This window comes from Cordyceps militaris (assembly GCF_000225605.1).
Source record: "Cordyceps militaris CM01 unplaced genomic scaffold CCM_S00002, whole genome shotgun sequence".
In the NCBI taxonomy this organism is placed as follows: domain Eukaryota; kingdom Fungi; phylum Ascomycota; class Sordariomycetes; order Hypocreales; family Cordycipitaceae; genus Cordyceps; species Cordyceps militaris.
The window spans coordinates 4,094,446-4,117,179 of NW_006271970.1; the positions used below are offsets into that span (position 1 = coordinate 4,094,446).

The window sequence follows — 22,734 nt, forward strand, 5'->3', positions numbered from 1 at the left end:
GATTTGCAGTGATTCTTTGAACCATCTTACCGATGATATGGCTGATTGGTTCATGTTTGTAGTAAGAGAGGTAAACGAGAGTTTGATTGTATCCTAACAAGCGAGATTTTGCGGAAACGAACTGATAATTGGGCCAGGCACCGAGAAGGGCTATAGGGTGGCTTCCCAACATTGTAACATCAACAAAGGAAACACAATTTAGTAAAAGCCCTTATGAATCCACAAAGCTCTAATGTTTAGGCCTCCTGCCCCGAAAATACAACTCATTGTGCTTGTGCTCCCGGAACGGGTTCCTCTGCACCCCACCCTCCCCGGAAAGATACTGCTCAGCCATCATCAGCACAATCGGCTCCCTACCTCCATAGCCCATGCTGACATATTCCACCTCCTTTTCCCGCGCCACCTCCTCGTATACGAGAGAATCACCCATCTCCCCGCCCATTAGGCCATGCAACCGTATCCTCGGCGCATCCACTCGCCGATCCAACGAACGCGCAGCTTTGACCGCGTCGACAATGTCGGCCCAGAGGCCATCCCACAGGTAGATGCCCTCCAGGCGCGTCTTGGGACAGCTCACCATCATTTTTTCAATGCTGGCTGCCTGCATCGTCAAGCCCGACAGGCACATACGTCGGAGACGCTCTGGCGACCGCGCCGACAAAATTTGGCCAACACGGTACGCCGACGTGCCAGGGGCATTCACGCCAGTGCCGGAGAGCGGCCGCGGCACATCCACGTCCAGCTCGAGCAGGGCCTTGCTGCTCAGGACGGCGCGCAAGTAGCCATCCACAAATTCGGCCCAGTAGTCGTCCGTGTCAAAGTCCATGCGGATGGCGACCGACTCGAGCGTCCGGGAAGCGTCTGCGAGCCGCTCCATCAGCGACTCGTAGTCTGCTAGTTGGTATGTATGGCCGGGGGGCCGCTCCACAAAACGCGGGAATGTAGAGGGAATCATGCCGAGTCGTAGAGTCCGGAGACGTATCCCTGCGTCGCGGAGTGAAAGGGGCAGGATCGTCATGATTCGGGCAAAGTGGTAGTCGCGGTAATAGTCGGGCGCCGTCCAAGGTCCCTGGTGTGCGTATTCCACATAGCGACGCAAATCTCCAAGATTATTATTCTCGAGAATGTCTCGAAGGTTTATTGGCGCGCTCCGTCGCGAATCCACCTCCACCTCCTCCAGATGCGGGAGTCGTGTCAGACACGCTGTGATATCCTTCAGGAATGCATCCGTTTCCAGATACTCATGCTGCTCCTTCGTGCGTGCCTTGTATTCTTCATGGCCGAATTTCATGATCTCGCAGTAGCAGAGCGTGTCGGGATCAAGCGTCTCAGTTTCCTCCGTTGCATCAGGCTCTCCTGCGCCATCGTTCTCGTCGGCCGACGGACCAAGTCTAGCCCGCCTATAGTGCCAGAAGTGCACGTTCCACGCTTGGGTTATGTTGTGATAGTTTCTGGTCACGACATCAAGGTTGTAACGGTGCGGCTCCACCTCGCGTGTTTCGACCTGTCCCTTTCCGTTAATCATCCTCCGTAGACAGTCAAGTAGTTCCAACACCATCCGTCGCTGGAACTCTAGGATATTGTCGACCAGTTCTTGGCTGTTCAGACCAGCGTATATGATCACGCCTCGGATACACGATGCGAGGTGAGGCTGGCTCGATATTTCGCTTGCGCGCTCAACTGAGCTTTGTTCCACACAGATGGACAGGTACGTGAATAACAACGGCGACGCCGCGTCGTGGAATCGGCGACAGACGAGACGTAAATTTTGCAGAGCATTCCTGCTCTCTATCCATGGAGAACCGGGTTGCCTTTTCCAGGCATCGAGGGTCTGTAGGTTCGGGAAATGAGGCTCGGCAAACTGGCCGAAGACTTGGCATAGCAGCTCTGCAGGCAGGTCGCCTATCTGAATAGTAGTAGTAGATTCCATGGCGTAGCGGTGGCGGTAGAAGTGAAAGAAATAATGACAGTCTGGCCCTTCCCCTGGCTATGAGAAGCTAATGGGATGCCGAATCTAGCGAAGCATCCAGAACCTCGCTTGTTCGAACTATTGTTGTGATGATGTCTAGTCGGAATTGTTGGTGCTACCCCTCACCTCCAGCCAGCCAGCCATACAGAAAGCGGCAGTACTGGTAGTCTGGTCACTGTATGACAGCTCGATTGCTGCGCATCTGTCTGGCCGTTTTGGACGCTCTCTTTTTTTCATTATATTTTTTCGTTTCTAGTATATTTCTAGTATATATGAAAGCATCTCGACATCTTTTTTTCGCTTTATCGAGCCTAATCTTTTGGTGCCAGTTTTACCCGTAGCGTTATCTCCAACACCGGGACCCCGCCATTGCCGTCGAGCATCTTGTGATACAACTCTACACTAGGTCATCACTTCTAAACCATCAAATATCCCCATCCGCTACAAGATTCTCATCGGTCTTCTAATTACTCGTGTAGAGTAGACCGCTACCCGTCACAACATGGCCCAGTCTGGCATTCCCGTCATTGACATCAACGCGGCCGACGAAGCCACCATTGGCCAGCAGCTCGTCGACGCAGCCGAGGAACATGGCTTCATATACATCAGAAACCTCGGCCAAGACATTTCCGCGGCGCAAGTCGACGAAGCGTTTGCATTGGTGTGTATATGCCGCCCCCGCACACAACGGCCTTCCTCCCCTGCTGACGACTCTCTTGTACAAGTCCAGAAAGCTGTTTGATGCTCCATTAGAAGAGAAAGCCGCATGCGCTATTCAGACTAATAACCGTGGTTGGGGTGGGCTTCATTCAGAAACTTTAGACCCGAGAACACAAAAGGTGGGCTGAACTAGATCCGGCTTGTAGAAGATAAGCTGACCGGTTAATGTAGGTGGGAGACTTTAAAGAGTACGCCTATCTGTTGGACAAATTCGAAGATAATACTGACGCCTCCAAGAGTATTCAATATTGGTCTATTCAAAGACGGCCAGCCTCAGCAGCCACTCCCACCCACCATCATCCCCGACCAAGCCCGCCTCGAAGCTTTTCGTGATGTCTGCACCGCCCTCTGCTCGAAGCTTCTTCGCCTCATAGGCAACGGCCTCGGCGTACGTCCCTCTGCCCCCCTCCCTCACTCTCTATCGACTAAATCTCCCCCCTCTTAGGTCGGCGACTTCTTCGCTCAAGCCCACGAGATCAAACCCGGCGACGAGTGCGACACCATCCTGCGCCTCCTCCGGTACCCGCCCCCCTCCCTCACCACGCACACCCCCTCCGACGTGCGCGCCGGCGCCCACTCCGACTACGGCTCCATCACGCTGCTCTTTCGCCTCCGAGGGCAGGCTGGTTTGGAAGTGCAGCAATCGCCCGACGGCGACTCCTGGGCGCCCGTCCCCGTGCACCCGCCCGGCACCGCGCGCGACCCCAGCCCGCCCATCCTCGTCAACGTCGGCGACCTGCTCTCGTACTGGACCGGTGGCCTGCTGCGGAGCACGGTGCACCGCGTGGCGTTTGGCGGCGACGAGGTGGACGGCGAGAGCGCGGCGGACCCGCGCTACTCCATTGCCTTTTTCTCGAGTCCGTCACCGAGCACGGTGCTGGGAGTCGTGCCAAGCGAGCGCGTCCGCAACTTCGTGCCTCGCAGCAGCAACAGCAGCAGCAGTGATAGTGCAAATCCGTACGCAGAGCGTAGAGTGATGCGCGCGGATGAGCATCTATGGATGAGACTGGCGGAGACGTACGGTGATTTGTACAAAAAGGAAGAAAAGGCATAGTATGCCAAGATTGACAAATCTATTATCATGAAAGCCCTGGGGTATATCCTATCTATTATGAAAAAAAAGTAACCGGCATCCAAATGCTATGCAATGCGAATACCTGAATCGCACCTTTACACCAGTCCACAATACCACCGTCTCCACGGATCTTGGAACCCATCATAGTACTTCTTGGTCACACTCGCGTCCTCCGCAATCGACAAGTGCCGCAGCACGCGCCAGTCGTACACGGTAATCCAGTCGCGCTCCTCCCTCCGCGCCTGCCTCCGCGCGGCATTGAGCCTCGCCACGAGCGCCTTGGTCTCGGTGGCCTGCTGGACGCTGTCGACGAGCAGCACGACGCAGCCCTTCTGTTGTTGAGGCACCGCCGCCCCCGCCGTTCGCAGTCCAGCGCTGCGCCACCATGTCTCGACGCAGGGGAGGACGCGCTGCACATCCACGCCGTGGTCGCCAAAAAGGGTCGTCAGCTCCGCGACGCGGAGAAGCGCCGGGCTCGCAAGGAGCATCGTCTTGCCGACGAAGCCGCACTTTTCGCCTACGTGTTTGCATGACCAATGTTGGTCCTTGCTGTCCTTTTCTTCCTGAGAAGAGGCCGGCGGATGGCTGACTGCTTGGGGGTGTCGTTCTTGGCTGGGCGGCTGCTGCAAGTCGTCGTCCTCTGCATCGGAGCTCGGTATCTCAATGACGTCTCGTTGCACCGTCTGGGCCCGCGGCGGCCCGCGTTTCACTGTGGCCTGGCTGTCCTGGCTGTTGGTCGACTGGGAGTCGCTGTAGGAGACGTTCACGTCTATGTTCCCCAGTGGTTTTCGCGGCGACGTGTTCCGAAAGCTCGCCGTGCGTGGACGCTTTAAGCTCTGCTCCGGCGATGCCATCTCCGGCACGCGCTTCGCAGGTGCCTGCATTGCCGCCTTTGTAGGAGAGACTGCCTCGGCAGTAGATGTCGTGGGTATCGAGATAATCGAGACGGAGGCATCACGCCATCCCTTCACTTCATTCACCACCGGCGCCGAAGCCAGTGACTGGCTCCGACGGCTTGGTTCCGTCGCTCCTTTGGACGACTGACTATCCGACGCCGTGCTCGGGGTCATATTGGCCGGCGACGGCGTCGGCATCGTCGTCGCCGTCGCCTGGCTTACTGCGTCCACCGCCACACCGCGCGGGTCCGCGCCCTCTAGCCGGGCGATCCAGTGCAGGTTCTCCTGGCTGTCCTCAAGCACTGGCTTCTCCACCGCCTCCTTTGCCAAGGCCTGCAGCTCGTCCAACGTCAGGACGTCCGCATAGTCCCTATCGGCGTGGATCTTGGTCACGGCGGGAAAGCGCGGTGTCCAGAGGCCGCCCGTGTTGCCGGGCTTGTCGAAGCTGAAGCAGCGGAGGTCGACGACCATGGGGTTGGTAAAGGCAACGGTAAGGTTCGCGGGGCACTGGATGCCGGGCGGCACGGTGAGCGTGGTGGCGACGTTGGCGGCGCGCGACACGGCCGACAGCTCGCCGAGGGCGAGAAATGACTGCAGCAGAGCTTCGGAGAGCTCGACGGCACACACAACGGTAAAGTCGGGCTTATGGCCCCATCTCTTGACTTGCTCCTTGTTATTCAGGCAGCCGACGTAAAAGTGCGTCCACTTGAGGTTTGGTATCCGGTACGTCTTGGCCTTGGCGGCGTGGAAGCCAGCGCCGACCAGGGCAAAGTCGCCCACGTCACCAAACGCCCCAATGTATTCCTTCTTCATCTTGATGCAGCGACACGGCGCGGTCCGTCCGTTGGGACCGATGACAATGTACGGCTCGTCGGGTTTCAGGACGAGCCCCTCGCCTCGCTCCACGACGACCTTGGCGAAGGCTTTCCGCAGAGTCGATGCCGCGAGGGAGTGGCCAAAGTCAATTGTTTCGCGCGGAACCAGCTCGGCGACGCCGCGCTCGTAGTGGATGACTTTCTCAAGGAGTTTGAGTCGCTCCGAGTGCTGGACATCCATGAGACCCTGGTCGTCCAAGAGGAAGATGTCGTAGTAGACGATCATCAGGTGCTCGTATGGTTTTGGCCTAGACTATCAGCAATGACTCGGTGGCAGGCAGAAGCAGTACTGACTGTGAATCTTGTTCCGTATTAAAATATCGCCCGCGTCGGGTGACATGACCGCGGATCTTATGAAATGGCATAATCGTTTTTTCCTAGGGCTATTAGTTCATGTACTGGTCAGGTCATTTCCAAAACTTACCAAATCATTATAGACAAGCAGCTCGCCCTCCAGTATACACGCCTTTTTAAAGACACACTCAGTCGTATTAAGCCTGAGCGCCCTCTCAATCGCCCTACAAAAGTCAGCAAGCTTGACTTCGTCAGAACAACAACCATCACTCACGGTATAACCTTTTCTCGATCCTCCGTGCTGTCCTTGCCGCTTTTGGAGAAAATTTGCACCCTCTTCTTCGGCTTGCTCATGTCCACGTGAATCTGGCAATACTCGCCGTCCAGCTTCGTCTCCACACTCATCCGCCCACTGCCCATGCTCATGCAATGTTTGATGCTCCGGCCCTTGTGCCACTGCTGCCTCCCAACCTTGACGCCCAACTTCGGCTTTACCGCGGCCAGTACCCTCCGCGCGCACAGCGGCCTAGAATCTCTCGGCGCCGCTATAGGCAGCAGCGCCCCGCGAGCAATAGGAATCGCACCCAGAGCCTCGGTAAAGTCGTCTCGGATCTGTAGGAGGCACGGCAGCACGGGGTCACAGGCGCGGTATAGCAAGTGGGCGTCAAAGAATAGCGGTTGGTAGTCCTTAAGGACAAGCCGGGTGAACCACTTGGCATCGCGCGCGGACAACCGTCTGTACATGGCGTCTAGGTCGCCGCGGCTCTGATGCGACATGCAGGCACTGGACTGGCGGATCGCCGGGGCGCTCCATCGGATGCGCGCGGCCAGGCTGTGCAGCAGCTCGTCGACTTGTTCCACCGTGACTTGATGACCGCTTTCCTGTATCGGATTCGGCTATCTCCCATGTTAGTCTTTTGGTTGCATGACTCCCCTGCGTCTCCGAAGAAAATGGAAAAGAACAAGACAGAAAACCCACAGTCACGGAAAGGATGCGCTCCACGCAATCAGCGAAGTCAACGCCGGCGCCGGGCCGTTTGTACGTCGCCAGCTCCAGCATCCGCGAGGCACCGAGCATCAGCGCCCGGCCGACGATCCTCTCCAGCGTCGGCACCTGCAAGCAGTACACGCGATCGGTGCGCTTCTCCGGCAGCAGCGTCGACAGCAGCGCCGCGAGGTCCGCGTCGTGCGCGTCGACGGCCGCGCGGTGCCGGCGGAACCACGCGAGCACCGCGGCAGCGTTGCTCTTGCGCTGCTGGCACAGCTGGCTCGACTGCTCAAGCAGGTCGCAGACGGCCGAGAAGGGGAGCGGCATTGTTGGGTTTAGAAGAAAAGTTGGTTGGCCCGGGGGGTTGGGCTCGGCGTGGCTCTGCTTTATCCGACCATGGCCAGCAGCGCGTTAGGCAGCGACTACTGCGCGGCAGAGGAGGCCTCGGTGTTCTTTGTAGCAGGAGTCGAATTTTTATCTATCCGAGAAGTGACTTGCGCTGCCAAGGTTAGGCAACTCCGTGGCGCTGGTATGCCTGATCGTAAAGTGCCCGTCCCACCTCAAGCCGCGAACTAGTGCAACCAACGCGAAGCAGGCCGTTTGTCACGGTCACATGCGACTTATCCACGTGAACAAAGACAAAGACCGACATGAATGTTGACATGAGTTGGTTTATTAAAATGTTGGTTTACTGACATTGAGCTGGATTTTTGACATGAGTTAATTTACTGACATGAGTTGGCTTTTTGACATGAGTTGATTTGCTGACACGAGTTGGCTTTTTGACATGAGTTGATTTGCTGACACGAGTTGGCTTATTGACATGAGTTGGTTTATTAAAATGTCGGTACTGACATTGAGCTGGATTTTTTTGACATGAGTTGATTTGCTGACACGAGTTGGCTTATTGACACGAGTTGGTTTATTGACACGATTCAAAACTGGAAATATGCTGCGTGGCTCCAAAACTCTTGCAGAACCAACACATTGTGTGACTTGCAGCGGAACAAAACTTAACAAGATCCAGGTCTGCCGTACAAGTCATGTAACTACGAGTTTAGACGAAGCAGGAACAGAGCATTATGAAACAGTCTCAATTGACAATTATATATTCATTTTTGGGATGCCTTAGCATCGCTGCGGCCATATTTTCATATGCACTGCTCTCCTGTATGAGCATTGACAGAGTGCAATATTTATAAAACACAAGTGCAACATGCCTTTTGTTGGACATGTTAATTCAAACTACAATGATTTTGATCCACCTCGCTCTTGCATCGTTTTTTTAATTAGAGCCTCGTATCATCTTAGAGGGCATATGGGTTGAGGGATCTGATGGTCAGGCACCTGCAACGAGTTAGCTTGCTTCTTTAACACGTAGCTATTACAACTTACGGTGGGCTCTTGGTGAGATCCGTCTTCAGGATGATAGGCACCCTTGTCATCTCCGTAACATCCTGAATGTACTCGCCATCTTCCTCGCGAAGCTTGAACAGCTTCAGGTATTTCTCCTTGTTGGTAAGACGCGACTCAACAGCATCACCCGCGGGCATTCTCGAGTCAGAGCGAGCGCGCTGAAGAGCGGCAGCGTCCGAAGCGGAGCGATCGGGCGAGCTAGGAACGCTCTGCGTAGGGCGGTCGCCAAGGGAAGCACCAGCCATAGCCTCAGTCACATCCGAAACGTTGTCCTCCTCGTCATCATCAAACAGAGCATCAACATCGTCGGTAGACATAGTGCCGGTCTCAGTCTGCTTGCGAGTAGCCTCCTCGCGCTCCTTTCTAGCTTTGGCAGCCACTTCGGCCTGTTTGGCAGCGGCCAAGGCGTTGGTCATTCTCTGGGAAGCGGCAGCCTTGGGGCGCTCGTCCTCAGGGACGTAAGCAGAGCTGGGAACACCCTTCTCCCAATACAGCTCAAGGACGCGCTTCTCCTTTCGGAACTCGGCCTTCTTCAGCGGCAACTGATCGCAGTGCACGCGTTTCTCAAAGCCCCACTCAGGAATAAGAACATCAAAAGCAGACTCATACACACAGACAACGATACCCTCAGTGATAAGATCGCCGTTGGTGTCTTGGCGCAGCTTATCCATCTTGCGGCAAGCCTCGATGTGCACGCTTTGCTCCTGGGCGTTCTGGGCAGACTCCTTCTTGGTGTTGGCCGACTCGACAGTCTTGACAAGACTCTCCATCTCCTCCGAGTACTCAATCTTGCCCTCGGAGAGGACAGCCTCAAGCTGGCGGTGAACCACAATATCCGCGTAGCGACGAGTTGGGCTTGTGAAATGGGTGTAGAGAGGAAGGTTCAGGCAGTAGTGCTGCCACAGCTGCTTGGGAGTCTTGCCCGCAATAAAGTATTTCGCGCGCTGCATAGACTTCACAACCAGGGTTTCCATACCCTGACGGAGTTCAGAGTCTTCCACCTTGAACAGACTGTTCTGCAGAGCACCGCTTCCGGATGCATCAACATCGTAGCCCAGCGCGTTCATACGCTCCCCGAAGGTCTGAAGTCGACGAGGGTTGGGAGGAGACTGGCGGCGAAGGAGAGCCTTTTCTGGTAGGCCTTCAGCAAGGCGTTGCGCAATGTACGCATTAGCCTTGTGCATGAGTTCCTCCACAAGCTCCAGAGACTCGGTGGAATCGAAAATGTTGAACTGAACAGGCTGGTTCTCGTCATCGAGCTGCTGGAACAGGCGAAGGGGCGCAATGGGCTCGCCACCGGCACCTAGCCTAGCCTCGCGGAATTTTTGAGCAACAGCCTGGAGAATCTTGACAGTCTTGAGGGGAACGGCCTGGTTCTTGTACGCAGAATCGTCGGCGGCGGCAGCATCAATGTCCGCAAGCGACAACTTGCCGACACTGTTGACGATACTTCTTCCAACCCAAGCATCACCCTCAGCAACAGATCCGTTGTGGGGGTTGACGCTGAAGACAACGCTAACAGCCAGACGCTCCTCTGCGGGGGTAATGGAGCAGACCTCGCCAGCCAGCTTGGGAGGGAGAAGAGCGCAGAAGCGGTCCACCAGCTGCACAGAGGTGCCACGCTTCTTGGCCTCACGGTCCACAAGGGAGTTGGGCTTGACGAAGTGGGCAATATCGGGAACGTGAATACCAATCTCAATCTTGCCATCGGGGCGCGTCTTGACGTGGACGGCATTACCTAATTCGGCACCGCCGTTGAAGTCAATAGTGAAAGCTCGCTCCTCGCGGAAATCGCGGCGAGCAGAGATAGAAGCCTCGTCTTCCTTGGCAAGATCCCAATCCTGAAGGCCTACGCTGCGCAGAACAGCATCGGAGAATTCATCGGAAGAAAAGTTGTTGTCGCGGAGAAGCGCGTCCGTCTCGACCTTGAGGTCTCCCATAGGTCCAAGCTGTTCCACGAGCGTGCCAAAGGGATGGAGCGAAGTGATGGGCCAACGCTTGATACAAGCGACAAAGATGCGGTCGGCATAATCCTGGTGCTTCTCGACAAAGTCGCGAGGCGCCTGCTCGGTGGGGATAGCGATGAGGGGAACGCGCTTGTCGGTGGGTTTAAACCAGACGATCTTGGGCTTTTCCTGATGCCGAGAATCGTTACGGCCACTGTTGCCATCACGAGCAGCGCGCTCGGCCTCCTGCTTCTCCTTGGTAGCTTGGCTGCTAGGACGAAGAAGGCCGAGAGTACCTGAAAACATCTGACCAGCGACACGCTCAATGACAGCGACGACATGACCAGCATAGAGGGGCTTCTGCTCATCGTTTATCTCTTCTTCCTCAACAAGGAGCAGACTCTGGCCCTCAACTTCAACGTCGTCGTTCTTCTTCTGTGTAGGGCGCTGACGGAGACTGCCACGACGACGAAGACCACCTTCGACGTTGCCAGAATCGTCCGTACGGTTGGAACTCTGGTTGCCCTGGTTGGTCGAGTTGGAGCGCGTATCAGTAATGTCCTTGCGCTTCTTTTTCTCTTCCTTCTCACGCTTCTGGGACCACACTTCGTCGACATCAAGGAGCTCAATGGCAACAAGATCGCCCTCGAGAGCACGGTTTCTGTCCTTGGAACCGCAGATGAAGATATCAGCGTCGAGAAGGCCGTCCTGGGTTGTAACATAGGCATCGCTACGATTTTTCTTGTTGACACGGAGGATACCAGATACGAGCTGTCCATCTCCGAGGAGTGCGGGTAGCGAAGCCTGGGGAAGGTAGGGTGTGAACAAAGTCTTGCGCTGCTGCTGCTGCTGCTGCTGTTGCTGGCCGCCCTGCTGGGCCTGTAGGCCTTGAAATTGCTGGCCACTCATTTGCGCAGCCTGGAGAGCCTGAAGCTGGCTAAGCTGGACAGAGTTCAGGCTCTGACCGTACATCTGTGGCATCATCATCTGTCCAGGAAGCTGGAGGTTTCCAGGGTTGTACTGGAAGGCGCCAATGGAAGACACAGACTGGTTCATAGAGGCGCGAGACCTGTGTCCGGGCTGGAAGCTCTGAGATTGGGGAGCGCCACCCTGCTCCTGGTTCTGACTTTGAGTGCGCCAGTTGCCCTCGAAACTGCGCGAACCAGTTCGATTGTGGCCACCGCCACCGCCACGGCGCTGGAAGTCGGCATCACCACCGATGCTGAAATTACCTCGGGTAGCAGCGCCGCGTCCGTTAACTGCCATGCTCTGGCTACGACCATGTCCGCCGCGGCCGCCACGAAGGGCAGATGATGGGGCAAGACCCTCGACACTGGGTTGAGATGCGGTTTTATTCTCCTCTTCGGCCTTATCACCGGTGGCGTTGGGGCCGGGGAACTGGAAGCCGGTCGTTGTGCGCTTCTGCTGGGCAATCTCGGCGGCCTTTTTGGCGTCGGCAAGAGCCAGGGAGTGGCGTCTCTGGTGACCACCACCACCACCTCTTCCACCTCGGGCGCTGCTATTCTCTCGGTTGTGGCCGCTCGGGGCTTCGAAGTTGCCAAAGGCAGCGCCGGAAGCTCCAGCCGATGGAGCAGGAGGCGGGCCCATTCCCATGTTGGGAAGGGCGGACTGATTCCGACGATGGGAGAGCGGCTGGGCAGGAGGAGCCATTGAAACGTTTTGGGGTATTTGGTTGGGGAACTGGAAAGCATTTTGCGACATGTTGCCCATGGATTGCAAAGGATTGAACGCTCCATTATGGGCCATGGGCTGGCCGGGTGGAATCATTCCCATGTTGACATACTGCTGATGAGTAGCCTGGATCTGCTGCTGTTGCTGCTGTAGAAGCTCGATCTGCTGCTGGATAGCCAATTGCTCCACTGAGAGGAAGGGATTACATGTTAGCAGATAGGCAAGGTGCGGGATCAAGCTTTCGGAGCGAGAGCGGGATTCATGGTGGCGTAGCGGTATATTGGCAAGAAGTTTGCGACTTACTTCCAGGGTTGGCAAACATGCTCATCAAGGGTGTCAGCTCAGATGGGCTGCGACGATGAGCAATGTGCAGGCGACGTCCGGCGGGCCCATGAACACCACCAGCAGGCTGGGGAGCAGTGGGCTGGCCCTGCTGTTGGCCCTGCTGCTGGGACTGTTGTTCCATATTGAACAGACGGTCGGGTACAAGCACCAGTATGCACGTCGGGTGCGATGAATGAAGGTGTCGGTTGTATCAGGACAGATGTCGTGGAATGGCGTGAAGCCGTCAGTTGGGCTGAGAAGCGGTAGTACCGGCGGGCGGACGAAAGAAAAGGTTGCGCTGGAGAAAAAAAGGAAGGAAGGTATATGGGATTGATTCAGTGGAGCTCGAGAAGAGCCAAGGAGTGTGGTAAAGGAAGGCGTTGATGAAGATGGATAGAATGGCGAGGAGGGGGATGGGTAGACGGACGGAAGCCGGACGGAAGTGGGAGGATGAGGAGGAGGATAAAGGGAGGGATGGATGATGCAAGTCTAAGCTGTGTGGGCGGTGTTGGGGGCACTAAGTAAATAATACCTACTAAGCTGGAGGTAAGGGTAAGGCGTTAGGGGCGTTAGGTGGTGGAGGGTTTGGCTTTGGGGGAGCAGAAGAGCCCTGGAGAGGAGCTTGGACCTCAAACGGGGCAGAAATATGGGTGAAGGACGGCAGGTGAGCGGCGCGTGGTTCAGGGAACTGTAGCGATGAAGAGCCCTATAAATTGCCCTACATACCATGCGCTGAAGGCAGTTGGTCAGCTTTGTTCTGCCAGTGGCCTGTAATAATAGTAAATGACCCCCAAGGCCCGTCAATGCCAACGTTTTGTCTGATGTGAACCACACTGACACAAGCCTTGAGCCGCCACTCTATAAACTCTCCAGTGTATCCGGAGCGTACTACCTATGTACCAACAGGCGCTGGCCCGCCGGCTTAAACAACTTCACCCACACATCAGACCGATGGGCCTCGAGACTTTATCAAGATGCTCATTCATGAGTTACTCTTGATCAGCTTCGGCCGCCTTTAATCTGCTGCAGTGCAATGCTCCCCTCGCTGCTCCGGCATGATGATCACCCGCGCTGTGCATATCCCGGCTGCTCCACGTCGCCTGTAATTGGTGCATCCAGGGTCTCGCCGCATAAAGTCAACCTGAATCCAGTGGCCAATTTGTTCTCACGTTTGCCCGCAGCTGCCTGTGCCGTTTGGATGCGGGGAGAGCTCCTAACAAGAAACAAGAGTGTACTGGGAGGCGTGTGCACCATCCGAGGTTTTTCATCCAACTCCAATGACAACTTCTGCCTGTCAATTATTTAATTTACGAGACCAGGATCACTCGGACGCCAAAACAGATGATGCCCCAGACGGCCTGTTTTGGCGCCCGCTGTGGTTCCAACGTCAACCACAGGTGGAGTCGACATCCGGACTTGTCAACCCATCGTGCGTCGCCGCCTGAGCAAGTCTGAGCTGGGATACTAGTCGTTGCGAATAGAGTTTCTCATCGAATGTACTGATAGAACAGCATGCATCCGAACTGCCGGTTGACGTAACGCACAACGTACTGCCGCGATACGCCGCCGAACTATGCTCCGGGCAGCTTCAACGTCCAGCCGAACCGAACCACCTCGTCATTTATTTCCCACTAGTATTACCAGGCTCTCCAGATTTCGCCTAGGACCTGACAAGCCATTCATATTCGGTTTGCGCACGGCTAACTTTTAGGAACCACCAGCTCCTTGGCAGTCGTCAGGGGCTGCACGAACTAGCATCCTCCAACAGGGTCTCGATACGACACAACGCAGACAAGAGCCTCCACCTAGTCGTGTGCGTAGCTTGTCGTCCAATTTCCCGTTGTTGCGAATATCTTGTCAGACGAAAGCTGGAACTTGAAAGCGATGAACAACGGGCCGATACTTGATTCTGTTCCCAGCTCCGTGTCATATGTAATGGCAGGACATCCAAGCATCGTTGCCATTTAAGATCTCGGCGAAATGCGCAAGTACGGATCATGCATCTCATTGCTATTTATACAATGTTGCAGTACGCAACTATTGCAGGCACCACAAGCTCAAGAGGCCACGCAACGATTCGATACAATCCCAAACGATCCCCAGTGATGCACACCACAGTTATGAACTTGGGATTCACGGACAATCTTGGTTTGCAACACATCGCGTTTTAGTTTCGTTCCACAGGCAATCGGAGAACAAGCTCATCCGACAAGCCTCTCCCGCCATTCCCGGCTACAGCGCATGGTAGAGATCGCCAAGCAGCTATGCACCGACGAAGAACATTTTGGAGGCCAGCCGAAAAGTGCTTGGTGCGTAAGAAACAGGCTCCGTCTCTCCGAAACCCCCACTTGCAAGCGAGGGGCGTTTGAGTTGGTGGTTATCGACAAGTTTCATCCAGCGCCCCAAACTGTTACTTGAGGCTAGTATCCGTACTTCCAGTTAGTTATCGATACTAGTCCGCAAGTTGGCCGGGACTTTGTTTTAGCGGGGCCGATATTCTCCCAATCAAACACCATCTACAACACCTGCAGCAACTTCATGAGAGACGCGACCAGATTTATCTTTATTTACCTCCTACCATGTCGCGCTCCTCTCCCGCGCGGAGAAGTCAGCAGCACATACTATCGAGCCCCGAGAGAAACTTTCGTACGAGTTTCCTCTTCGACTCGCGAAACAATGAATTGAGCCATCTCGATGCGTTGGCCGCCGCCCAGGTCGAGCACGACCGCGTCCGCGAAGCCGCTATGCGCGTCTACGAAATGCACGAGCTCAAGGAGGAAAGTGAGCGCATCCGCCACCAGCAGCAGCGCGAGCAGGACCGGCTCAAAGCTGAAGCAGACCTTGCAGCTAAAGAACGGAAGCTGCAGGAGCTGCGAGCCAAGTCGATCCCGAAGCCCGCGCATTCACCCGAGCCGAAGCAAGAGCCCCTCAAGGCGGCCCCCGGCCTACCTGTGAAGCCGGCAGAGTCGCGGCCTCAGCCGCTGCAGAAGCCTATCGAGGGGCACGCAGCCGTCAAGCAAGAGCCGCAATCCGCGCCACAACCACAGACGAACGGCCTCGGCTTCAACACAGCCAAGCCTGCTCAGCCACCCCCTCAACCCCAACTAGTGAAACCTGTGAGCAATTTTGCATCTCCTGCTCCAATGGACACCCAGCCGAAGGCCCAGCCTGTGGCCTCACAGCACACGCAAAAAGCACCCCAACCACCCAAGGTGGCACAGTCAGTAGAACGATATGTGCAGATTCACCAAGAGCTCAAAAAGCTCCGCGCATCTCTGCAAGCAGAAGCCAAACTACCAGGCTCCCCTCTGAAAGGAGCCATGGGTACATACCGTCGTGAAATACGCGTCTGCATTGGCCAGCTGACATCGGGGCGCAATACCAATAACGGGCCTGTATGTTTGTCCTCGATTCCGGTGCGGTTCCGAATCATCTAACACGTTGGCAGACCCAGAAAATTACCACAGCCTTGCGCGAAGCCCTCCAACAAAAAGTACCCAGCCCACCCGTCGAGGTGAGCAAGTATGTGGTCGCCGCAAGACAGCCGGGCGAGGGCGCTGACGACGGCACGCTCCCTGCCCTGTTCATCTACCTGATCAACATTTGCGCCAAGGGCATCATCAACCAGTTCATCAACGAGTGCGGCGCCAACCCCAAAGCCGCGGACCCCATCGGCGTCTTCACCGCGCACATTTTCTCCACGCCCGAGTTCCAGTGGCGCGGGGCCTCGCTGATTGACATTCTCATAGCCAAGTTCCGCATCACCTGCCCGGTGCTGTTTGGTCTCGCGGGCAACGACAAGACGGAGCGCGGCCGCCTGGCGCTCGGTTGGCGCAAGGACGGCTCGGCTTGGATCACGGAGCAGAGCCACAATGACCGCATGGCCGGCCTGGCGGCTGGCTACGCGGCCGTGTCCCTGCGCGACTTTAGCCGCAGCAGCAAGACGAATCCATATCCCCCGACGAACTACTGGACCGCGCTGGCCAGCATCGTCAACTGCCCCGCGGGCCAGACATCCAACACGCAGTACGTCGTCGTGCGGTACCTGATTGACGGCCACGAGCAGCGGTTCCTCAACTTTTACGGCAACGCGGCCGTCGCGGCGCTCCGGCTGGCCTTGGTCGAGTTTCCGAAAAAGGCACCAAGCAACGCACCGGCCGCCGGGTCCCTGCAGGCTCTCGCCGAAGTACTCAAGTCGACAACCGGCTTGGTGCTGGCGTGACGGGCATGCGGACAGGGAACAGGTGGCCATGGTGGGAAGGGTACGAGAGGTGGCTGGCAGGTGTATAAACAAGCATGCCTGCGGGCTGTTGAAAGCATATTTCGGCGTTGGTTTTATTACATTTTCGAATATTCGGCGTCATATATGATTGCCAGACGGCGTTTTATCCCTTTGGACATATAGATTCTGGTCCTTGTACATAGCCTTGCTTGTTGGTCACAAGAAGTAAACAATGGAATATGCTGTAATTTGTACAATGCTGAGCGTGACGAAAGCTAGCTCATGTCAGAGTGTGCAATTCCAATCCATTGAACAGCATTCAAGACGGACGGCGGTGACGTGATGCTGTTGGCCGCCTATCAAATCCCATCCTGACTGGTGAGATACCGCATCCCAGTTGTCTACCCAGAGCAACTGCTCACTGCTGAGCTGCATCCGTGGACATTGTTCAACTCCGCGGTCCTATCGAGTTGCCCTCGTGACGAAGTACCGCTCTAAGAATACTCCGTGAGCTCTAGCAGTCGTTTCTTCCACTTGATTATATGAGCAGCGCGTTGTACTCCGTACAGTATTTCCGAGCAAAGGTAATAATGTTCATGGTCTATACTCTACAAATGCCGTGCCTCTAGAGGCGCTACAATACAGCAATGGCGACAACACAAACAGTGAGGCTACATGTCAAACTCCCAAAAAAAGCAACCCAATCCAAAACAATAAAGCAGCACGACTCCTGGGGGACCCCCAAGTTGTCATCATAGAACCAGTAGCAGCACCAGCAGCAGAATGAGCACGAAAATCAGCACCCCGATGCAGCAGCCGCTGTAGCGGTCCTCGTTCCGCCGAATGACCGTCTGCAGCTTGCTCATGCCGTTCTGCAGGCTCCCGCCGACACGGTCGGCCACGGTGTCCACGACGTCGAGCATCTCGCGCTGCTCCTCGAGCTCCCGGCCCATGTCGTCGGCCTGCCGCCGCAGGTTGCCCACGGTATGGAAGACGCCGTCGAGGTGCTGGTCCTGGTCGTGCATCATCTGCACCTGCTGCTGCTGCTCAAACTCGGCGTAGTTGTCCTCCTCGCCAATCGCAAACGCGCTCGGGTCCGGCAAGCCGCCTTCACCGCCACCACCGGTACTCTGTGTCTTTTGCAGCTCCTCCCGCATGTCCTCAATCTCGCCGCCGACCTGCTGCACCAGGCGCTGGCGCCGCGTCACCTCGCCGCCGGACAGGCCGTACGCGGCCGGGTCCGACTCGACGGCCTGCACCGAGGCGGCCAGGTCGGCTAGGTCCTCGCCGAGGGCGGACAGCGCGGTCTCGAGGTCGGCGCGCGCCGACGACAGCTCGGGCGAGGTGGCGGCGCTGGCGAGCGAGCGGATGCGCAGGTAGGAGGCGAATAGCGGGCGGGCCGAGGAGAGTTGTGTAAGGACGTCTCTGCGGGAATGGCGCGGATTAGTTGGGGTTTGGATTGATGGGAGGGGAGGGGGGCGAGAGAGCGTACTGCTGGACCTGGAGGAACGGGTCCTCCTCGTTCGTGGAGGACATCATCCTGTCGGTGGTTATGTCGGGTTACGCATGGGATAGGATGGAAGTGTTTTGACGGAGCGCGTTTGCGGGCGACCGGCGTGAGGCGTGTGAAGATGGAAATGCTGGCGCCTGGAGGATGTGCTGTCGCAAGCTGGCCGGAGCTGCGAATGACGTTGCGTCTGGACCCCAATCAGAACCGCGCTAACTACTAAGGTACCTAGGTAGGTAGGTAGTTAGGCAGTAAGTGGAAATGGTACATACCGGCAACCGTGGTCGCTCTCCCGATATTTAAGATGACATGTGAGAGAAGGAATTTTACTTTTAAATGTGTTGCTCTTATTATACTCAGATTAGTCTCTGAATGCCATTATATATTTCTTTCATGTCTGAAGTCGGGCGCATTGATGAGGTAGTTGCATTAACCCCACACTCGTAACTAAAAAAATCTTGACAACCTCAGCTTCAAACTAACATTTCAAGATCTCACAGCAGAATTTTAGGAAGCCAGGCAGTCTCACTCGATGGATGCGAAAGTGGACTGATTTCACACATCACCACCAAAATCCGGCGCATAGTCCACCAAGACGACCACAAACGGCCAACATTCTTCGCTTCAGGGTAGGATGCCGCCCTCGAAGCCGCTGCCCTGCAGCGATGAGTTTGCGACGCCCGAGGCCTACGTCGCGGAGCTGCTCGCCTTCACCTCGACGAGCGACACGTGGCAGATTCTGTGCGGCGCCGTGCACGTCGTCGACTTCTTCATCACCGAGCCGGGTCTCTTTTACGCGACGCTGCCGGCCGAGTGGCACGCCTTCCTGCTCTCGCAAGACGTGATGGCGCTGCTCGACTTCTTCGTCCGCGACGACCCCGACACGGCCACCTTTGCCGACGGGCAGACGCCGCCGGCAAGCCTCGTCGCCTACATCAAGACGATTCGGCGGCTGGCGCTGCGGCGCGAGGTCACGCCGGCGGCGGCCGCGGGGGACGAGGCACTGCCGCCGCTCACGCGCACCGTGTCGGTGGGCATGAGCCCGAAAAAGGTGCACGAGGTCAAGCGCTTCGCCGACTACGTGACGCGGCTGTCGTCGGACGTGTGCGGCGGGGGCGCTGACGGCGAGGAGGTGACGCGGCTGTCGTCGGACGTGTGCGGCGGGGGCGCTGACGGCGAGGAGGTGACGCACTTTGTCGACTTTGGCAGCGGCCAAAACTACCTGGGCCGGGCGCTGGCGAGCGAGCCGTACAACCGGCGCGTCGTGGCCGTCGAGGGCCGGCAGCGAAACGTCGACGCGGCCAAGAGCTACGACACGCAGTCCGGGCTGGCGCGCAAGCCGACGGTCCGGCGCAACAAGAAGGTGTGGAACGAGATCCTCGCGGTGGCGGGCCCGCACAAGAGCGACCCGGCGGCGCTGGCGGCCGCCGTCCGGCAAGTGGCGGGCGACGACGGGGACAACTTCCGCAAGATTGGCAGCGACGAGCTGTCATACACGGCCGAGGCGCCGCTGCAGTACGTTTCCGGGCGGCTCGACAACGGGGACCTGTCCGAGGTGATTGCGCAGATTGACGGCGGCGAGGAGGAGAAGCGCCGGCTCAAGCTCATGGCCATGTCCATCCACTCGTGCGGCAACCTGTCGCACTACGGCATCCGCTCGCTCGTGCTCAACCCGGAGATCCACGCCGTCGCCATTGTCGGGTGCTGCTACAACCTGGTGACGGAGAAGCTCGGGCCGCCGACGCACAAGCACGGCCACCATCTGCGGCCGACGCTGCAGGCCGTCAACGGGCGCGTCGTGCACGAGTCGGCGCGGCACGACCCGCAGGGCTTCCCGATGAGCGCGCGGCTGTCGACGTACGGCGGGCACGGGGTGCGGGCCAACATCACGGCGCGGATGATGGCGTGCCAGGCGCCGCAGAACTGGACGGCCTCTGACAGCGCGCTCTTCTTCACGCGGCACTTTTACCGGGCGGTGCTGCAAAAGATTTTTCTGGACCGCGGGGCGGTGCACGAGGTGCTCTTCGACCCGGGCGCGGACCCGGGCGCGGACCCGGCCACGCTCGGCCCGTTGCAGAAGAGCACGTCGCCGCTCGCGATTGGCACGCTGCCGAAGCGGAGCTACCACGGCGGGCTGCCGGCGTACGTGCGCGCGGCGGTGACGAAGCTGACGACGAGCAGCGAGTACAAGAAGCACGCGCAGGTGATGCGGGACACCATGGCGGACATGAGCGACGAGGACGTCGAGGCGTACTTGGCGCGGTTCGAGCCGCGCAAGAAGGAGCTGTGCATCGTGTGGAGCCTCATGGCGTACAGCGCGACGCTGGTCGAGGCGCTGATGGTGACGGATCGCTGGCTCTGGCTCACGGAGCAGGACGAGGTCAGGCAGGCATGGGTCGAGACGGTGTTTGACTTTGGGCAGAGTCCGCGCAACCTGGTGGTTGTGGGCGTGAAGAAGGATGGTACAGAGACGGAGGGCAAGTAGAGTGGAACGGTGAGGTAGATGAGGGTTTATCGTGTAGCTGGTATTTTGGAGCTTGGCGTGGATAGATGGCTGGCGATACACGACGGCTTGGCGAGTGCGTGTTGGTCGACACTGGCTGGTTATTCACTAAAACGCCGCGAATCATTGGCGACATGTTGGGTAAAAGGAGACTACTACGTCCTACATTGCATGTGTTTGGACGGCGGATGCAAAACAATACGAATTACGATATAAATGCAGTTAGGCGACAACGGCGGGCCATGAACAAATGGTGTACATGATCTAAAGAAGCGTGTTCTGCTTCTCAAAGTCACTCCAAGGGGTTGACGTCGCTCGGAGACATTTGTTTCCCTTGTACCGTGCCCCCCCCCCCCCCTTTGTCCTCGTCAGCTCACGTTTCACCCTCGGCCGAGAGTGAGGCGCTCGGGCTGCACGAGGACGAAAGCGAAGGGGGTCGGTTGCAAGGGGGGGTGTGTTGTCGTCCAGCCACTGATGTATGTGACGAAATGATGCTTGTTGTGGTGCCCAAACTACCGGGACCTTTGTCAAAAGAGGCAACCGAGTAACTGGGCAGGGCGAGTCGGTAATTGACCGCAAGTAGCCAAGCAACCGGTGTGATTCCGAGCAGGGCGGGAAAAAAAAAAGGCAATTTATGCTGACGTTGTTTTAAGAGTGAGACATGTTCAACGGCTTTTCTTTTTTTTTCTTTTTTTGATGATGCTTGCAGCTTGGGTTTAGATGAGACAGGGATTTTTAGTCGAGATGAGACGCGGCCAGCACATCGCGATTTATTTTTCTCGAGTTTTTTTTTTCTTTTCAAGCCCGAAGCTGGAGAGGGAAGGGGGAGGGGGATCCAAGCATTGATACAGGGTCCAGGCTCCAGCATGAATGACTTTGCAACAATGAGGCGTTGTTGTACACGTCCATATGGGCATCTCGCTTCCCCCCCCCCGGCAGTCGTTGGTGGCTTAAAGCGTGGATTGGTCCGGCGGTATTACCCCACACTTTCCGAGGAGCAGGGGTCCGATAAGCGGTGTTCGCTGGCCATGTTGTCGGGTCCAGGGGGAAGGGGTTCCCTGGTCCTGGTCCTGGTGACAAGTTGCAACGCTGCCTGAACAAGTTACAAGTTGTGGTATTGCTGCCCGGGGGAGGGGGAAACGCGCGAGAGCAGGCGAAAATATGGTGACGACGACGACGACGGGCCTCGTTTTGCGAATTGGGTGCATCGACAGGCAGAAAATAACCGGCCATCGATGGGCCCGATGCTGGCACCGTTCTTCAACTCAACTCGCATCGCGTGTTGTGCTCGGTGTTGGGGGGGGGGGGGGTTGCACAGACTTGTTCGCCCAAGCGGTTTTCGAGTAACAACGTACCACGATGACGATGGATAAGACAAGGGGGGCCCTGCGGTGCCAGATCAAGAAGAAAAAAGTCAGGTGGCCAGTTTCTTAACCGGGATGGGAGTTGGACCACTCACCAAGACGCCGTAATTGGCAAGACGTCATTTGCTGGCCAGCAGACGCCACAGGTATACAGAGGGGGGTGCGATGCGACAATGCAGGATGCAGGATGCAGATTTGGGGTGGCCATGCAGGTAGGTACCTATGTAGGTAGCATGGAGGCAGGTTTCAATTATTGGACGTTGAGAATATGTACGAGTGTTGATGCAGCTGTTTGAGAATAAAAAATAAAAAAGGATGATAAAAACAGAGCAGTGCCCGTCTTGCCTTTCCAGTTCCTCGCCTTCTCCTCTTAGCAGACTATGTACAAACGGATCCTTATCACATCTCATCTCGACCCTTTCTCAGTCATCGTCTGTTTTTTACCCACTTGGCCTGCCAATGGATCAGTGTAGCTTGCCGTCCCCCCCCTCTGAACCGTGACTCGAACAAAAACGCCTTTTCATTTTTATTACTCTTCTTCTCTTTTCATTTTCCACGTCCTTTTTCTTCTCTTCTCCCCCCCCCCCTCTTCCTTTTTCTTGTGCTTCTCGAAACCTCCATCCTACCCCACATTCAGCCCAACTTTTGATCGTCACACAAATCCGGCACATCATCGCCAGCGACATCGTCAAGATTTCTCGTGCCACCCACCGCCTTTCATCGGCGCCCCCTACGAATCCAGCTTCGAGTCTCTACCAAACCCCAATCGACAAGTTCCCTGCCGGGCGACGCTCTTCTATTCCCCTCGCCCGTTTCCTTTTTTGGTCCCGCTTGTTATAAACACCCAAAGAACTAGTGGTAGCACCACTTTTTTTTTATATTCGCGATAAGGCTTGCTTGCCCTTGCTTGGCACTACCGAGGACGAACCGAGGACGAACAGCG

The 22,734-nt window shown here is 56.6% G+C and overlaps 7 protein-coding genes across 7 annotated transcripts; 3 read left to right on the forward strand and 4 right to left on the reverse strand.

The window, feature by feature from the left end:
• Window positions 1-229: 229 nt before the first annotated feature.
• Window positions 230-1,930, reverse strand: CCM_03218 (uncharacterized protein; the record flags this gene model as incomplete). Its single annotated transcript, XM_006668369.1, has 1 exon — window positions 230-1,930. The coding sequence occupies one exon, from the start codon at window positions 1,928-1,930 to the stop codon at window positions 230-232; it is 1,701 nt and encodes a 566-aa protein (XP_006668432.1).
• A 541-nt stretch (window positions 1,931-2,471) lies between these two features.
• Window positions 2,472-3,743, forward strand: CCM_03219 (oxidoreductase, 2OG-Fe(II) oxygenase family, putative; the record flags this gene model as incomplete). Its single annotated transcript, XM_006668370.1, has 5 exons — window positions 2,472-2,630; window positions 2,704-2,808; window positions 2,861-2,927; window positions 3,001-3,077; window positions 3,135-3,743. 5 exons carry the CDS (start codon window positions 2,472-2,474, stop codon window positions 3,741-3,743), a joined length of 1,017 nt encoding a protein of 338 aa, XP_006668433.1.
• A 116-nt stretch (window positions 3,744-3,859) lies between these two features.
• CCM_03220 (ATP dependent DNA ligase domain protein) lies at window positions 3,860-7,144 on the reverse strand (the record flags this gene model as incomplete). The annotated part of the gene is made up of 5 exons (XM_006668371.1): window positions 3,860-5,783; window positions 5,830-5,912; window positions 5,960-6,053; window positions 6,104-6,726; window positions 6,809-7,144. 5 exons carry the CDS (start codon window positions 7,142-7,144, stop codon window positions 3,860-3,862), a joined length of 3,060 nt encoding a protein of 1,019 aa, XP_006668434.1.
• A 1,064-nt stretch (window positions 7,145-8,208) lies between these two features.
• On the reverse strand, window positions 8,209-13,177 carry CCM_03221 (cell wall biogenesis protein phosphatase Ssd1, putative; the record flags this gene model as incomplete). Its single annotated transcript, XM_006668372.1, has 4 exons — window positions 8,209-12,059; window positions 12,175-12,325; window positions 12,922-13,053; window positions 13,145-13,177. 4 exons carry the CDS (start codon window positions 13,175-13,177, stop codon window positions 8,209-8,211), a joined length of 4,167 nt encoding a protein of 1,388 aa, XP_006668435.1.
• A 1,597-nt stretch (window positions 13,178-14,774) lies between these two features.
• Window positions 14,775-16,417, forward strand: CCM_03222 (RNA export mediator Gle1, putative; the record flags this gene model as incomplete). The annotated part of the gene is made up of 2 exons (XM_006668373.1): window positions 14,775-15,590; window positions 15,644-16,417. The coding sequence occupies 2 exons, from the start codon at window positions 14,775-14,777 to the stop codon at window positions 16,415-16,417; spliced, it is 1,590 nt and encodes a 529-aa protein (XP_006668436.1).
• Window positions 16,418-17,169: 752 nt separating this feature from the next.
• Window positions 17,170-17,956, reverse strand: CCM_03223 (SNARE domain-containing protein; the record flags this gene model as incomplete). The annotated part of the gene is made up of 2 exons (XM_006668374.1): window positions 17,170-17,842; window positions 17,910-17,956. 2 exons carry the CDS (start codon window positions 17,954-17,956, stop codon window positions 17,170-17,172), a joined length of 720 nt encoding a protein of 239 aa, XP_006668437.1.
• A 602-nt stretch (window positions 17,957-18,558) lies between these two features.
• On the forward strand, window positions 18,559-20,409 carry CCM_03224 (uncharacterized protein; the record flags this gene model as incomplete). Its single annotated transcript, XM_006668375.1, has 1 exon — window positions 18,559-20,409. The coding sequence occupies one exon, from the start codon at window positions 18,559-18,561 to the stop codon at window positions 20,407-20,409; it is 1,851 nt and encodes a 616-aa protein (XP_006668438.1).
• Between the last annotated feature and the right edge of the window lie 2,325 nt (window positions 20,410-22,734).